This window comes from Coffea arabica, chromosome 8e (genome assembly GCF_036785885.1).
Source record: "Coffea arabica cultivar ET-39 chromosome 8e, Coffea Arabica ET-39 HiFi, whole genome shotgun sequence".
Taxonomy (NCBI): domain Eukaryota; kingdom Viridiplantae; phylum Streptophyta; class Magnoliopsida; order Gentianales; family Rubiaceae; genus Coffea; species Coffea arabica.
In genome coordinates, this window is record NC_092324.1 from 29,261,466 (window position 1) to 29,279,104 (window position 17,639).

A 17,639-nucleotide genomic window follows, 5' to 3' on the forward strand; every position below is an offset into this window, starting at 1 on the left:
TATTCCTAAACAACATTTATAAACTCCATGGCTTACTAGAGTCTATTGTAACTAATACAGATAAAATTTTCACCAGTAAATTCTGGCAAGAGTTGTTTAGGATGGCTGGAACTGAGTTGCACTACAGTTCCTCCTATCATCCAGAAACTGATGAGCAAAGTGAATGACTGAATCAGTGTTTAGAAACCTATTTGAGGTGCATGACAAGTGAGGTTCCAACTCAATGGAGTCACTGGCTTAGCCTAGTAGAACTATGGTATAACACTTCATATCATACCAGCTTGGGAGTCTCCCTTTGTGAAGCCCTTTATGGTTATAAACCACTATCCTTACCTATGGGGCCCTATCATGATACAGTAATACCAGCAGCCAGCAACATGTTACAGGTAAGAGCTCAGATGCTCCATAGAATCAAGGAACATTTGCACCAAGCACAGAACAGAATGAAGACATTTGCTAATAAACATAAAACAAAGAGGCAGTTTGAGGTTCATGATTGGGTCTTTCTTAAGCTGCAGCCATATAGACAACAATCAATAGCTCTCAGAAAGAACTTAAAGTTGGCTGCTAAATTCTCTGGACCTTTTCAAGTTATAGAAAAAGATAAGTGTTGTGGCTTTAAGCTTCAACTTCCAGCAAAAGTAAAAATACACCTAGTCTTTCATGTCTTACTACCAAAACCAAAGTTGGGACCACACCAAACCACCACTTCAACATTGCCAGAATTTGACTGCCATGATCAGTGCCTTTTACAGCCAACTGCAATTTTGAAGAAAAAAGTTATCATGAGGAATGTTGTTCCTGTCATTCAATATCTTATCAAATGGTATCAATTAGGAGAGGAGGAGTCCTCTTGGGAAGATCAATCTTTCATCAACAGCCAATTTCCAAACTTCCAGCCTTGAGGACAAGACTGCTCAAAATCGAAGGGGATATTGACGGACGAGGGGCTTAATTGAAAAAGGTAAAAGTTGCCAGGGGTCATTAGTGTAAATATCATAAGTAGCCAAAGTAGTTACTATCGTTGCAACAGAAATGCAGAAAAGTTAGTTAGCTGTAGTGAAGTAGTTACTGGCAATTCATTCGATTGTATAAATTCTAGAATGTGTAGTGGATTTAAAAATAAGAAACAATAACATATTTTCCTTGCTATTGATTCGGATTCTGATTTCTTCTCATTTTCCTCTCATCTTCTCTCAACTCGTCCCCTCTCTTAGCTCATGTCTCCTTCTCTTTCTTGCTGATTCTACTTACTAATTCACCTAAATCTTGAGAAGCCCGACATTTTTTTTCGATTAAACCCAACCCGTCGGATTATCGATTGAGTTAATATTGGATTAGGTCATATTAGGTCAATTAAAACTTATGACTCATATATGACCCAACATATTATTTGATATATAGAAAATCATCAATTTAGTCCTTTAACTTTTTTATTTAAGATGATTTCATCTTCGAGCATTTTTTTAGCTTAATTTAGTCCTTAAACTTTAATACTGTAGCTAATTTGGTCCTTCTGTGGTAGCACCACCAATAAAAGTTTCTCCGACCAAAAAACAACCAGTCAACCAAAGATAATACAAGAATTACAAGCAAAATCATACTTAGATTATAAATAAAATATTAGACTATTAATTAGGAGAGAAAAACTGAAATTGTCTATTAAAGTGGGAAGGAAAAAGAAATTGGCAACAAAATCCCAATTATCATCAACTTTCGTCCATCTAACCCAACTCAATCACCAACCTTCTCGTCCATAAAACTTCTCCCCAAAATCATCTTCAAATTCATAAAAATTTTCAAGCATCTGCACTATCATTACACTTTTTGGATCTCCGAAACTCTAAATTATCACCTAAACTCAAGGGGCTTTTCATATGAACTGCTCAAGTGTTGAAATTTGAGGAAAATAAATGAGGGACACCAAAACTGAATGGAAAAGAAAAGTACAGTGGAGGCAAAGGCAATTCTTGTTTGCTTGAAACTCTGAAACTTTAAATGTTTGATTGTTATGTATTTATTTAGTAGTACTATGATAAAATATGACCCAAAAAAAACACACATTGGTTAGGTGTATTTATGCCCTCAAACTGTTTGCGAGAATACCACAATGGAAAACTAATTAATTGTTGTACTGTGTATGTGACATATGTCTGAGCAAGCAGGGGCTACAGAGGCCATAGCTAACTCTACTAGTGCTTCCGATGAAGATCTAAAGTAGCAAAAAGTTTTTTTCTAGATTTCATATTTCTTTATTGCTTTTGGTCTTCAGTGAACTTGTATGTGTGTATTAGCATGTTATGTAATGCCAGTGAGAGAGGAAAACTCTGGCAAACAAACATTAGAGTGGCAATCAAGTGGAGAAGAAGAACAAACCATAACACTGGTTTTTATTTATGAATAAATTTACCAATTTTTATTTTCTTCCCCAATTTAATCGAAAATCTATTTTCTCCCCTATTTAATGAAAATTACTTCTTCACTTTACCATAAGACTTTGCTTGTAATACCTATGTTACCCTTGGTTGACTAGTTGTTTTTTTGTCAGAGAAACTTTTATTGGTGGTGCTACCGTAGAAGGACCAAATCAGTTGTAGTATTAAAGTTTAAGAACTAAATTAGACTAAAAAAAAAGTTCAAGGATTAAATCGACTTAAGTAAAAATGTTGAACGACCAAATTGGCGATATTTTTTCTTTCATATATTTTGATATATAATACTCTCTCACGCATATTTGCATACATAAAATGATTTTTTTCACACATATAAATACATTTTCACATGCATAACCATATTTTCATGCACTAAAACACTTTTACACGTGCCAATACACACTTATTTCTTAAATTCATTGGATAGAAACACATCACTTTCTCATATACAAACACGCTAAAATAGTCCCCCGTGGATAGTTCGGTTGGGACTGGTCGTTTGTAGTTACAGTAAGGTCTCAGGTTCGACCCTCACATGCTACCGTTGTTGGGTATCTTTGGGGTTAAAGCTCTGCCCAGTCTTGGGGAATTAGCCTCCAGACCTGAAAAAAAAAACACGCTAAAATACACTCTAACATACCTTCACACATACACACACACGCAAACTAACTTTTTAAATTCTTGAATGGACATATTATTTTTCCAATACACACATTTTCACACACTTTCATTTGATGAAATATTTGTAAACTATTTCTAACACATTTTCTATCACTATCTCTCTATCTCACAAACACACTTTCACTTTGAAAAATACTTACAAACTATTTGTTGCACATTTTCATGCTCAATTCACGCACATACCTGCTCACATTTCACTCTTCCTACACATTTTTACACACACTTTCTAAACATACATACATTTCACTATTTCCACTAGGTATAAAATGACAAACTCCAAATGTCAAAGTAATATTATGGGTTAATATTCCCTTGAACTTTACCTACATAATTTATATGTTATATACTCATATTGTTTGTTCAAAAGAAATATAAATAAAGCATATATTGTTTACTTGATTAAAGCTTCAATTTTCTAATGATATATGTATGTGTGTGTATATTTAAATATGCATACATTGTGCTGGCAACTAATAACTACAATTAACAGTGATTTTGCAAATTGAATGCTAGAATTCAAATAAATACTTTAAAAGAAAAATAATATGCTCTAGAATAGTTTAAAAATATGAAGGAAAATCAAGGTTCGCATACCATTAAACTATTACTATTATTTGTAAAGGGAAAATTCAAAAATTATATAAAAAACTAAATAATGGAAAAATATTTAGGAAAAAACCCAATCCACGCCGTTTTTAATTCAGTGGGTGTCAAAATAAAAAGTGCCATATAATTTTGAAAACTTCAAGAATAATAAGTCATTCGTCAAAATTGGCTAATGGTTTCTAAAATTATCCTTATATGATAAGTATCTAATTTTTGAAATTTCAAATACATTGGTTTGTTTTAGTCCTAAAGGTTGAACTTGATTCGTTTGTATTGCTCAAAATAAATTTTTGTAAAATTCCTAAAAAAGAAAATTAGAAGAAAACAAGTAAGGACATCACCAATTCTAAAATTTCATCTGCACATTCCTTATAACTAACCTCCAACCAATGCAAATTCTCCAGGGACAAGAAAGAAATCTAGTAGCTTTACTTTACACAGTTGCACAGGCACATCAATGTAGTTCGATCTTACAATATGAAGCACCAATTCATAAGGTAATAAAAAATATAGAGATTTAGCAACTATGTTTGACGGAGAGATGTGAAATGATAGAAGTAATTAGCTAAAAATTCATAGCAAAAAAGAAAAAAGAGGAAAAAAAACAGAAGACTTCTACAGAAACTATAAAGACTTCCAACATTTGACTCTTTAGTTGACTTTAACTATAAAGACTTCCAACATTTAAACTGTATTTGGTTAATTTGGGTCAATAGATGTCCAACTAAAAGTCCAATCCACCCAAGAAACATTTGAATTTTTGTCACCCAACTTAAAAGCGATCGATCATCTAATTGCTCCAACCCAACCTTTAAAATTAGTGGACAAATTGGACGGATTCTTGAGTTTGGATTTAATTGCCAGTCTTAAACAACCTTATAACATTTAGAAAACTGAAACCCCCTCCACCCAACCCAACCCACAACATAAAGAAATCAATAGAAAAGAATGTGGTTTAGCACTTAGCCTTATGATTAACCATATAGACAAGGAAAACTACTACCACGTGGGTGTGGTTGTCTGCCTATATATCATTGATGTGGTTTGAGAGAATTGGTTGATGCTGAGGTGGTTATGGCAGTCTTCTTGATGAACCAACTTGTTGCTGACCTAAGGGAGTAGTTGATATATATTATTGTAGCTATTGGGCTCGATATTGCGCGAAAATTATTATTTTGTCCAATTCTTTTCTTTGCATTTTCTTCCCGTCTTTTATTGGTATAGTTGAGACTATTTCCAGACTTTATTCTTTTTTTGGGCTATATTTGTAGTATGAGAGTTGCCGCAACCTCTGCTTGATTTTACCAAAATTCAGCTTCTTTCTCGCAAAGATCAGCAGCATATCCCTTTTAACCATATAGACTAAGAGTGGAGAACCTTTTTCACAAGGGGGTTTGGTGTACACCTAGAAATTGGACGGGTTGGGCGGGTTGATATTGGATTTTTACTTAAATGGGTTATACCCAACCCGCCCAACTTTAAATTTGGTTAATTTTGGGTTAGGTCATATTGGGTCTTCTCAAACCCAAGACCCAAATATGACCCAATATATTAATTAATAAATTTTGATATATAAATTCTCTCAAATATATTTTGCATACAAAAATTTTTTTTCACACACATAAACACATTTTCACACACAAACAATTTTGGTCAAAGTTGGATATAGTATGAAAAAATGGTATACCATTATTAAACAAGATCCAATCACGCCTTAATTAAACTGAAATTTGATAAGAGAGATACAATTCTCAACCAATTAGTTAAAAAATCACTATCCAATTCATTTGAAAATTCTTCAAAAAATTAACGCAACATTAGAACAGGTCCAATGACAACACAACCATCCATCAGTCACCAATAAAGCACATTCTAATCCTTCAACAACTCACTGAGGAAAGATAAACAACTACTCAACACCTCAAAAATGCTAGAATTCAATGCTGAAACTAATTTGCTTTGTGGAACTTGGGCAGCATTCAAACCTAGTGATATAACAAATGGACATATACGGGAACATCTGCAGCAAAAATAAGATGGGAATTATTAGCAACCAACAAATACACAGAAGCAACGGAAGAATTGGACACACAAAAGATAACCACATTCTAAATAAACACACAGAACTCATGTTACCACTTTCTATGTAACTAGAAAGCACAGCAATCATATGTAGATATCCACTTGAGAACACTTCAAAAGCGTACAAGTGAAAACAACAAATTATCCTAAATCAAACTTCCAAACCAACTAGGCACTCCACAGAGGGTAGCACATTGTTAAGACTTCGCAGTCAACAGTTCATAGTGGAGCCAAAGATCATGCTATTATGAAAGTCAAATTAGTTGCTAATACCAATCTTAGATCATTGTATCATGTTTCACTAACAAGGAGGCTTTTGGCAGGTCAAAGAATCAACATCACAAAGGTAAAAAATGCCAATAAAGCTGACATATTGCTTGGAAAAAAGACATGCACTCTGAATCAGCTTTTGTAATGAATCATTAGTGATAATACCCAAATAACATAAATTCTAACCAGCGAATGGCCATTCACCTTTGTACAACAAGATATATAAGATCATCTTATTAAGATGAGTTAAAAACAGAGTATCACCTGTGCGAAATTCAAATATGTCATCCTCTGTGTAACAAAATCCTCCACGTGTTGTATAACAAAACCCGGTGGCAAGACAAAGAAGTATTCTAAGACAACAAAAGTGAAACTTGAAAAATCATGACATCCCATAACCATACCCATTATACACCAGGAGGACAAATCACAACTCTAACTAAAATAATAGTAGAAAGCAATAACAAGTATTCTAAAATATCAAGTTCACATGACATACTTACTAAGTATCAACGTTTGAAGATGCATCTTGTTCAACAATTAATCTACTAATATCAATTCCAAGATCTTGCTCCTCGTCTTCTTGTTCAACTTCAAAATCTTTATCAGGACTCTCTAAAATTTAGCAGATTTAATCAACCAATGAAGAAAATAATTAAAGAGATCCTAAGCTACTGAAAATTAACAGTCAATGCAACTAAATATCTAATTTACCTTTACTATTATACGACCAATCTCGAGAACACAGTAGTGCCTCCACATTATCCGGCAACATAGAAGTTCAAAATTTTCCAAGAATTCTCCCACCATGACTAAAAGCAAACTCGGATGCTACTGTGGTAATAGGAATACTTAAGACATCTCGAGCCATAAGTGAAAGTTCAGGATATCTAATTCTACTCTCCTTCCAATAAGTCAAAACATTCAAATCTGGTTGTTGCTTACGATCGACTAGTCGCTTCTCAAGATACAACTCCAACTCAAATTTGTTACCACTTGCCCCTTGTTGAGATTGGTAACATCAAAACCCTGCAAATATCATAAATATTGAACGTTTAAGGTTATATAAATTGAAACAAGATACAAAAACTTATGAATCAATTTTACTCACATCCATGAGATCTCTAGTTTGTCCATCATCACCATTAAAAGTGCTCTCCATTGGTGCAGCAGTAATACCAGTATTGGTCTTAGAGTACTCTTCGAACAAACGAAACAACTTTTGTTTAATACTAAGAATCTTTTCATCCCGTGATTGAGGATCCAACACAAAAAAACAATATTCCACAAACTTGAGTTTGTAACGAGGATCCAAGATAATGGCAAATGATAAGATAACACTATAGCAGTCCCAATACTTTTGAAATTTGGTCTTCATATTAGAAGCTATTTCACTAATCAAAAAATCTGGACTATTGGCCTCTTTATTTAAGAGACATTGAATCTTCCAAACATTAGGAAAGTATAAGTTAGCTATGGGGTATTTACTTCCCGAGAACAAAATTGTCATATCATAGAAAGGCCTCAAAAACTCTGCAATCTTATCGACCCTCTGTGATTCCTCTTCTAAAGGACACAACTTGTAGTCATCATCCATATCTTGAAGTCGAGAAAATGCATGTCTAAAAAGTAAGGCCCTCTCAAGCATCAGATAGGTAGAATTTCATCTAGTTACTATATCCTGTCGCAATTTTTTATTTGTCTCCAATGACAGTTGTTTCACCAATTCGGCAAACTTTATGACCCTACTTTCAGATCCTTTCACATCTGAATCTAATGTGTTAAAGATTTATAGAAGAGAAAAAGAAAAGGTCAAAAAAGAGCTTCAACTTGTACAAGGCCGAATTTGTTTGACATATGATCTATGGTCTTCTATTACTAGTGATGGATACATGTCACTTACAGTACATTATGTTGATCAGAATTGGAATTTATAGAAGGAATAGTTGTGTTTCGTCATGTACCCCTTCCTCATAATGGTCCAAATTTATCCGAGAAGCTGATTAATTTTCTAAAAGAATGGGGAATTGATAAAAAAAATTTCACCATCACTCTGGATAATGCAAAAACAATGATAGAGTGACTAGATTATTGCAAACTTATTTTTTATTTAATGGTTCTTCTATTTGTGGAAGTGAATTTCTTCATGTTCGTTGTGGTGCACATGTGTTGAATTTAATAGTAAAGGCCAGATTGGATGTGATTGATGAAGCAATTTATAAAATTAGAGAAAGTGTAAAGTATGTGAAAGGATTTGAAAATAGGGTCATAAAGTTTGCCGAATTGGTGAAACAACTGTCATTGGAGACAAATAAGAAATTGCGACAGGATATAGTAACTAGATGGAATTCTACCTATCTGATGCTTGAGAGGGCCTTACTTTTTAGACATGCATTTTCTCGACTTCAAGATGTGGATGATGACTACAAGTTGTGTCCTTTAGAAGAGGAATGGCAGAGGGTCGAAAAGATTGCAGAGTTTTTGAGGCCTTTCTATGACATGACACTTTTGTTCTCGGGAAGTAAATACCCCACAGCTAACTTATACTTTCCCAATGTTTGGAAGATTCAATGTCTCTTAAATAAAGAGGCCAGTAGTCCAGATTTTTTGACTAGTGAAATGGCTTCTAATATGAAGACCAAATTTCAAAAGTATTGGGACTGCTATAGTGTTATCTTATCATTTGCCATTATCTTGGATCCTCGTTACAAACTCCAGTTTGTGGAATATTGTTTTTTTGTGTTGGATCCTCAATCACGGGATGAAAAGGTTCTTAGTATTAAACAAAAGTTGTTTTGTTTGTTCGAAGAGTACTCTAAGACCAATACTGGTATTACTGATGCACCAATGGAGAGTACTTTTGATGGTGATGATGGACAAACAAGAGATCTCATAGATGTGAGTAAAATTGATTCATATGTTTTTGTATTTTGTTTCAATTTATATAACCTTAAACGTTCAATATTTATGATATTTGCAGGGTTTTGATGTGTACCATCTCAACAAGGGGCAAGTGGTAACAAATCTGAGTTGGAGTTGTATCTTGAGAAGCGACTAGTCGATCGTAAGCAACAACCAGATTTGAATGTTTTGACTTATTGGAAGGAGAGTAGAATTAGATATCCTAGACTTTCACTTATGACTCGAGATATCTTAAGTATTCCTATTACCACTGTAGCATCCGAGTCTGCTTTTAGTCATGGTGGGAGAATTCTTGGAAAATTTTGAACTTCTATATTGTCGGATAATGTGGAGGCACTACTGTGTACACGAGATTGGTTGTATAATAGTGAAGGTAAATTAGATATTTAGTTGCCTTGACTATTAATTTTCAGTAGCTTAGGATCTCTTTAAGTATTTTCTTCATTGGTTGATTAAATCTGCTAAATTTTAGAGAGTCCTGATAAAGATTTTGAAGTTGAACAAGAAGACGAGGAGTAAGATCTTGGAATTGATATTAGTAGATTAATTGCTGAACAAGATGCATCTTCAAATGTTGATACTTAGTAAGTATGTCATGTGAACTTGATATTTTAGAATACTTGTTATTGCTTTCTACTGTTATTTTAGTTAGAGTTGTGATTTGTGCTCCTGGTGTATAATGGATATGGTCATGGAATGTCATGATTTTTCAAGTTTCACTTTTGTTGTCTTAGAATACTTCTTTGTCTTGCCACCAGGTTTTGTTATACAGCACGTGGAGGATTTTGTTACATAGAGGATGACATATTTGAATTTCGCACAAGTGATACTCTGTTTTTAACTCATCTTAATAAGATGATCTTATATATCTTGTTGTACAAAGGTGATTGGCCTTTCGCTGGTTAGAATTTATGTTGTTTGGGTATTATCACTAGTGATTCACTACAAAAACTGATTCAGAGTGCATGTCTTTTTCCAGGCAATATGTCAGCTTTATTGGCATTTTTTACCTTTGTGATGTTGATTCTTTGACCTGCCAAAAGCCTTGTTAGTGAAACATGATGCAATGATCTAAGATTGGTATTATCAACTAATTTGACTTTCATAATAGCATGATCTTTGGCTCCACTATGAACTGCTGACTGCGAAATCTTGACAATGTGCTACCCTTTGTGGAGTGCCTAGTTGGTTTGTAAGATTGATTTAGGATAATTTGTTGTTTTCACTTGTACGCATTTGAAGTGTTCTCAAGTGGATATCTGCATATGATTGCTGTGCTTTCTAGTTACACAGAAAGTGGTAACATGAGTTCTATGTGTTTATTTAGAATGTGGTTGTCTTTTTTGTGTCCAATTCTTTCGTTGCTTCTGCATATTTGTTGGTTGCTAATACTTCCCATCTTATTTTTACTGCAGATGTTCCAGTATATGTCCATTTGTTATATCACTGGGTTTGAATGCTGCCCAAGTTCCATAAAGCAAATTAGTTTTAGCTTTGAATTCTAACATTTTGGGGGTGTTGAGTAGTTGTTTATCTTTCCTCAGTGAGTTGTTGAAGGATTAGAATGTGCTTTATTGGTGACTGGTGGATGGTTGTGTTGTCATTGGACCTGTTCTAATGTTGCGTTAATTTTTTGAAGAATTTTCAAATTGGATAGTGATATTTGAACTAATTGGTTGAGAATTGTATCTCTCTTATCAAATTTCAGTTTAATTAAGGCGTGATTGGATCTTGTTTAATATTGGTATACCATTTTTTCATGCTATATCCAACTTGAACCAAAATTGTTTTAGTGTGTGAAAAAAATTTTTTGTATGCAAAAATATATTTAAGAGAATTTATGCATCAAAATTTATTAATTAATATATTTGGTCATATTTGGGTCTTTGGTTTGAAAAGACCCAATATGACCCGATCCAAAATTAACCTAATTTAAAGTTGGGCGGGTTGGGTAAAACCCATTTAAGTAAAAACCCAATATCAACCCGCTCAAAATCCGTCAAACCCGCCCAATTGCCAGGTGTATGTAGTACCATAGTTGTTGGGCTCGATAATTTGTGAAAATTACCATTTTGTCCAGTTCTTATCTTCGAATTTTCTGCATGTCTTTTGTTGGTATAATTGGAACTATTTTCAAACTTTATTCTTTTTTAGTTATATTCGTAGTATGAGAGTTGCCTCCTCTGGTCGATTTTACCGGAAATTTTCTTCATCGCAAAGATTGACAGCGTCCACTTTTGCTTGAATCATCCGACGTATTTGGGGTGATCTTGAAATTGTTTGAAGTTTCTTTTGCTTGAATTGTTGCAATGTGTGGAATGAATATGGATTCTTTGGATCCCAATCCTTTTGAAAAGAGTAGTTGTCAAACGTTCAAACACTTATATTTATGCTATTATATTCGATCATAACTTTGAGCTCAGGGCAATGTCACACGTCCTCTAAGACAAAATATTCTGGCAGAGTATTAAAAGTAGTACTTGATAGTCAATTTGATATTTCAATGCTAAACAAGTTAATTTATCAAGTACCAGTGCACCAATACAGATAAAAGTTGTTATGTTTTTCTTTTTGATAATTCTTTGAAAGAACTGGGAGTGTGGGATATTTTGAATTCATGATTGGCAGTAAAAGGATTGATAAATTTGTATTCGTGGTACTGATACAATATTGTCGGAAATAGTTTGGCTACCTAAAATTTAATTGTAGCATATTCCTTAAATTATGTAATTTTCAAAGAAAATCCCATATCTTAGTGGACGTGACACAGTCACCAGCGCCACGACATATCACACTTGGCCACCATTTTTGGTGGGGCTTTTCTATCACTGCGCCTCGTAATATTATGAATGCGCCTCGTAATATTATGAATCTGACAACGAAATGACTTGAACAGATGATAGAGGGACGATTGTGGCCAATACCATAGCCACTCCACCATAGACCACCTGCAAAAATATGTTCAAATCCAACAAATTTTACACAAAAATATTGAGCTTAAAAAGTAGATTGCTTATCTAGTATCTATTTGCAAAAACAGCCGAAGCGCCACCAATCATGCAAAAACCCGAGGAACTACCACCGCATTTTCGCTTGCAAAACACATCCTAAACCTTTAATATTTTATGCCCAAATCCTCGTCTTAGATAGTAGATGAAGGATCTTCCATTGTTTTTGTATGGAAATGGCTAGAGAGCTATCATTTGGGTGCAAAATTTCTTTTTCTTTTGCATTTTTTTTAGTAAGAGTTAGGGTCGTTCTCGTAAATTAGACTCATAGATGATAATCAAAATAATAGATGATTAGTTGTAAACTATTCAATTACAAATTTACTAAAACTTATTACATATGAATTTCCCCGTCTTAGATAGTAGATGGAGGATCTTCCATTGTTTTCGTATGGAAATGGCTAGGGAGCTATCAATTGGGTGCAAAATTTCTTTTTCTTTTTTATTTTTCTGAGTAAGAGTTAGGGTTGTTCTCGTAAATTAGGCTTTTAGATGATAATCAAAATAATAGATGATTAGTTGTAAATTCTTCAATTACAAATTTACTAAAACTTATTACATACTTATGAATTCTCAATCTTCTGATTAGTACATTCCTAATTTTTGTCATATAAGAACTTTTACGTGTTTAACATTTTCGAAATACAGTGATCTTTATTAGTTTTTATGATTGCCAAACAATAGTATCAATCCACATTTTTAACTAACTTTTAGAGAGTTAAAGATAATATCTTTTTTTCTATCTCTTTCCTTGTAGAAATCTGGATAAAATTAAGTGATAATTTCATAAACCTCTTCTGAGGCTTATGACACTTAGCATCCATCTTGCTTTGAATATTATACTTATATCCCCTATTTTTGTTTTTTTGAGTAGGAAAGCCTTATAAATAATACAGATTTTAAATAAAAATCTAAAACTATTTGCTTAGAAAAAAAAAAAGAGAAGAAGAAAAGAAACTACTACAATGTTGATAATTAAAGTGTTAGAACTAATACTGCCACTAACAACAGAATACCACTACTCTCATTCTTATCACTCCCACAATAATCACCAACTAGCAGCCAAAAAACAAGAACAAAACGTAATAAATAACTAAATAAATTGCTGACATACTTTTTTCTTAGAAGTAAAAATTACATTTTTCATTGATTAGGAAAAAGATTTAAATAAGAACATAGAATGCTTGAAAGTACATCAAAAAGCCTAAACCAAGCCCAAAATAAGCAAAAAAGAAACAAAATGATCCCTAAAAAACGGCATGAAAAAAGATTATAAACTAAAAGCCTGAAAAGAAGGTAACTTGTGCTTCATTTCCTTTTTCTGTAGTTCTTGTTTATTTGATATTGGAATTAAGTTTAAGTGAAAGTAGAACTAGTATGAGTATTTTGTATTGACAAGGGAGGTAAATCTAATACTCCTTTTTTCTTTTCTTTTTTTGAACTGCCTATCTTTCTTCACAGCCTTTTTGTTCTTAACTATCAGATTTAATATTCGATTCCTAAATTTTGTAACGGAATAACTCTAAGAACTGTCTTGGCTTAGCCCTAATGATTAAGTCTAATACTCAAAACAAGAGGGGGCTAGGTGAAATTATCGAAATCTCTAGAGAGGTTTATGAAACATTTCCTAAACTTAAAACATCGTACGACGGTTGCGGTAGCGATTGTTAAATTTGCAAATGTGCCAACTGAATTGCGTCTAGGTGCATTGTATCTGTTTCATTTATTTTTTATATGCCGGTTCAATATTAAGACTCAGACCGGTCAAGTCACGCGAGAAGTGCTTTGAATGCTACGCGAAATTAACATGCGCGAGTGCTGGAAGTTGACTTAAATTTCCGAGTGAGAAACCGTCCAAGTTCAATGAACCTGGATTCGGTGCACTCGCCTCCAGCGTCGGCATATCATAAATGGTCATGAACATGCATCTGTTTGGAAATCATGCACCGAACAAAACACGAACACGCGTTGACATAATTTTAGCATAATTTTAAAACGTTATTCACAAGTATGATGTCCTTTATGTTATGATGTATTAGTAATTCCCAATATATGATTTTTTCCCGCATTGTTTTCATTTGTTTTAGATTTTACATAATTTAATTATGAAAAATGGTTAAATAAAATAACCAAAATTAGAAAAAAAAACAATTTTTGATAAAATATAAATTTTAATTTTTAACTGTTAAAAAGTTCTATATTTTGAATTTAGAATTATACGAGCATACCAAAATATTGGTTATTTAAAATAAAAGTCTATAATTAGTGAAAATAATTAATCAAGAGCAAGCCATTCATGTAGTACTTAATATTATTAATCTAATATTTCTCAAATTAAATGAAATAGTATTGGTCTTTTTACTTTTGAATTTTACTTCAAATTACAAACACTACAAGAGATAAGGGAAAATATAGACTTTAAAAATTAGATTAATAATTTCATAGTCTCTTAGCATAATCCCATAAAATAAATTAGATGAATTTAGTCAAGGTTACATAATAGTGTAAAAATAGTAGTAATTATTGGCCACCTAATTTTGGCAAAGTGTAGAATGGTAGAGGGCAACGTTTTATTTAACTTATTTACCAATTAGTATACATTCTTGATAGGCAATTAATTTTATATGTAAACGAAGTCAATGAATGCAAAAATAACCATTTTTTAGTTATTGTCCATGAATTCCCCCGATTTGAACGTGGGTTGTAAATTGTAATTGTATGCAATCATGTATGGTGTACATAAAACACGGCATGGTACATGAATCCATGCGTCATTACATATCACATACATTATCATCACCTTTTTTTTCCTTTTCTTTTTTCTTTTTCTCTTTGTGGCCTTTTACCGGATCCACCGATTATAAGATTGCCTTCTCTGGCCTGGCGATACCCTCTCTCGAAAACCATAGAGAGAACGAGAGACAGCGGGAGAAAAAAGACTCAGCGATTCGAAGAGAAAATCATAAAAGCTCTCTCGTTCTCTAGGGTTTTCCTTTCCTGAAACCTTCGATTTCGCCTTTTTTTCCCTCTATCGGCTGATTGATTGATTGGTTGGTTAATTGATTGATTTCCGAATCCGGAATCCAAAATCGAAGTTTGAAGGGCTATATAAGACTGTGAAATTCTTCAACACTGATTTCGTTGGCATTACTACCTTGGTACCTTCAATTCGTTGTTAGGTAAGCCTGTCTTTGTATTGAAGTCCCGCTCTTGGGACTGCAACGATGTCGTTTTTCTGTTTGGAAGAATTTCCGGTTGAGCAAAAATTTGGTCATTCCGTTGATTTTTGTTTTCCTGGAGTTTCGAATCACAAATTGCTGTACAACGAATGAATTGTTTTTACACTTTTTAGGTGGCATTTCTCCGTTTCTGTGTTGGAATACCTGATTAAGATTTGAATTTTTTTTTGGTACCGGTGTATGCTAATATTACAAAATGGCGTGCAATTTGCTGCAGCCGATAATTTAGAGAAGATGGTGTTCTGGCTGTTTGGATATGGCTCATTGGTTTGGAATCCCGGTTTCGAATATGAAGAGAAAATAATAGGTTTCATCAAGGATTATCGCCGGGTTTTCGATCTTGGTAAGCAATTCTTCATATTCCTAATTTTTGCAAGACATATTTTGTCATTTTATTAGTATTATCCTTAACTTTTTTTTTTTTGTCTTTTTGGGCAGCTTGCATTGACCATAGGGGCACTCCTGAGCGACCGGCAAGAACTTGCACCTTGGAACAGATACAAGGGGCAGTTTGCGTAAGTGGGCTTTCTGTTTAATTCTTCTAGTATTGAGTGGTTTTTGATAATGGGAAAAAGCGATTGCTTGTGGAAGGGTAAAATTGAACAAGAAATGCTATAAACTGTTTGTCTGATTACTAAAATTATAAATGTTCATTGATTAATCACATATAAGGTTTGGATAAGTCAATGGTTTATTATTTATGTTGATTTCTGTTTAAGATGAAATTCGTCAGTCAAATGAATTGAATTTAAATCACATTGTTCAGTTGCCATCTTTTTGACGTCATTTGTATTCTTTCTTGTAGTGGGGTGCTGCATATTGCTTCGGAGGAGGACCGGAGAAGGAAAAAGCAGCAATGGAGGTATGTGTTTATGATTTGGTTTTATTATTTCTTTTATCACGGAAATGCAGTGGATTTTTCTGCTCATGCTGCTTCAACTTGTGTAGTATTTACAACGAAGAGAATGCGAGTATGATCAGAAGACTCTTGTGGACTTTTATAAGGTGAGCGTTCTGAAGAAGTATAGCTTGTAATTAATCGCACCAAATCAAGGGCATTGTGATTTGGATTTTATTTTCTCAAAATTTATTGATTTATTTTTTAAATTCAGGAAGGAGACACTGAGGAACCAGCCCTAACTGGTGTGATAGTGTAAGTTTTAGCTGCTTTCATTTTGTCCATCATACCATTTACTTATGTATCCCACACCTCAACCAACCACTCATGCACGAATGTGTATCTGTTTGAAGTTCTTATCTTGAGTTGTCTGGGTTTTTGTAGTTTTACATCCACCCCTGACCCTGTCTCAAATAAGTACTACCTAGGCCCTGCCCCTTTGGAAGACATGGCAAGGTGACGATCATGTAGTTTTTGCTCTGTTTATTTTACTTTTAACACTTGCAGTGTCATTTTTTAATTACATTAATTTGTCTCATTAGGCAAATTGCAACGGCCTTTGGTCCCTGTGGCAATAACAGAGACTACCTCTTTTTATTGGAGAAAGCCATGTTTGATATTGGCCATGAAGATGACTATGTAATAGAATTGGCAAATGAGGTGAGGAAAGTTTTGGGAGTTCTGGGCATTTGTATACCAAAGGAGAAGAGATTGCTTGGACCTTCCCACATCCCACTCAAATCGCTAGTCTCACCAATCAATTTACGGCGGTTGCCGGAAGCTGTTGCTATGGATTCTTGAAGTGGAAAAAAGGCGGAATTCTTTTTAACAAAATCGAGGCTGACATTTTATTGCGGAACCTCTCTAAATTATACCACTTTATTTTGAAGTTGTTGGATCTTTTTCTAGAACTAGACTTTCTTCTGTGACTTTTAAGCGGTTGGATTGATGGATTCAAATCTGACTTAGTATTTAGAATTTTATAGTATGCGGCTTTAGAACCTAAGTACTGAATAATTGACTGGCACGTCTTGACTGTAGCTCCCGGCCAATGGAATTAATGCTGTATTTCTATTTTTCTTCCTTGCCGTTTCTTTTTCTTATGTCACACAAATCTCTATTGAAAATTTCCCATAACTTTGCTTATGAATTGATCAGGTTGTAAGTTTTTGGTGCTTCTGAAAGAAATGTTCGAATGTTTCCTTTTAACTCATTTGGCAACTCTGGAAAAGAAATATATGAAACTCAATATTCTCTTATGTTAATGTAAAGTCAAGTACTCTCTCTCTGCTGTTATAGCCCCCAAACTAGGTTTTGGGAGATTCCAGCATACTTGCAGGAATTGTTTAGCGACAGAACTGTGGAATTGTGCTATCCTGTTAGAAGTTTATGATTTCTTTCGTATTGACGAATGCATGGGAAGAATCAATCCTGCTAGGGGCAAGGTATACTAACTGTTTTAGGGAAAATGATCATTTTCATCCCTAAACTTTTTTTTCCC

General features: G+C 33.8%; 3 protein-coding genes across 4 annotated transcripts; 2 read left to right on the forward strand and 1 right to left on the reverse strand.

Annotated features, from left to right (window-relative positions):
• Positions 1-335: 335 nt before the first annotated feature.
• LOC140012714 (uncharacterized) lies at positions 336-905 on the forward strand. The gene has a single exon (XM_072061001.1). The coding sequence runs from the start codon at positions 336-338 to the stop codon at positions 903-905; it is 570 nt and encodes a 189-aa protein (XP_071917102.1).
• Positions 906-5,591: 4,686 nt separating this feature from the next.
• On the reverse strand, positions 5,592-7,668 carry LOC140012715 (zinc finger BED domain-containing protein DAYSLEEPER-like). The gene is made up of 3 exons (XM_072061002.1): positions 7,183-7,668; positions 7,072-7,100; positions 5,592-5,739 (listed from the first exon to the last, which is right to left on the reverse strand). Exons 1-3 carry the CDS (start codon positions 7,666-7,668, stop codon positions 5,592-5,594), a joined length of 663 nt encoding a protein of 220 aa, XP_071917103.1.
• Positions 7,669-14,892: 7,224 nt separating this feature from the next.
• On the forward strand, positions 14,893-17,221 carry LOC113704226 (gamma-glutamylcyclotransferase 2-1). 2 transcript variants are annotated; one of them, XM_027225984.2, is made up of 8 exons: positions 14,893-15,180; positions 15,458-15,583; positions 15,679-15,755; positions 16,046-16,102; positions 16,189-16,245; positions 16,353-16,393; positions 16,523-16,594; positions 16,681-17,221. In XM_027225984.2, the coding sequence occupies exons 2-8, from the start codon at positions 15,475-15,477 to the stop codon at positions 16,937-16,939; spliced, it is 672 nt and encodes a 223-aa protein (XP_027081785.1). In that variant the 5' UTR covers positions 14,893-15,180; positions 15,458-15,474; the 3' UTR covers positions 16,940-17,221. The 2 variants fall into 2 exon arrangements, with proteins under 2 accessions (XP_027081785.1, XP_071917672.1); XM_072061571.1 differs by having other exon boundaries at positions 15,043-15,180; positions 15,354-15,583.
• The last annotated feature ends 418 nt before the right edge of the window (positions 17,222-17,639 follow it).

Coding starts and splice junctions, on each gene's coding strand:
- LOC140012714 (XM_072061001.1), top strand. CDS start 336: ATGGGGCCCTATCATGATACAGTAATACCAGCAGCCAGCAACATGTTA.
- LOC140012715 (XM_072061002.1), bottom strand. CDS start 7,668: ATGGATGATGACTACAAGTTGTGTCCTTTAGAAGAGGAATCACAGAGG. Junction 7,101..7,182: donor AAACTAGAGATCTCATGGAT/GTGAGTAAAATT, acceptor TGATATTTGCAG/GGTTTTGATGTTACCAATCT. Junction 5,740..7,071: donor GTTACCAATCTCAACAAGGG/GCAAGTGGTAAC, acceptor TTTTTGCTGCAG/ATGTTCCCGTATATGTCCAT.
- LOC113704226 (XM_072061571.1), top strand. CDS start 15,421: ATGCTAATATTACAAAATGGCGTGCAATTTGCTGCAGCCGATAATTTA. Junction 15,584..15,678: donor TCGCCGGGTTTTCGATCTTG/GTAAGCAATTCT, acceptor CTTTTTGGGCAG/CTTGCATTGACCATAGGGGC. Junction 16,595..16,680: donor CCTTTGGAAGACATGGCAAG/GTGACGATCATG, acceptor TTGTCTCATTAG/GCAAATTGCAACGGCCTTTG.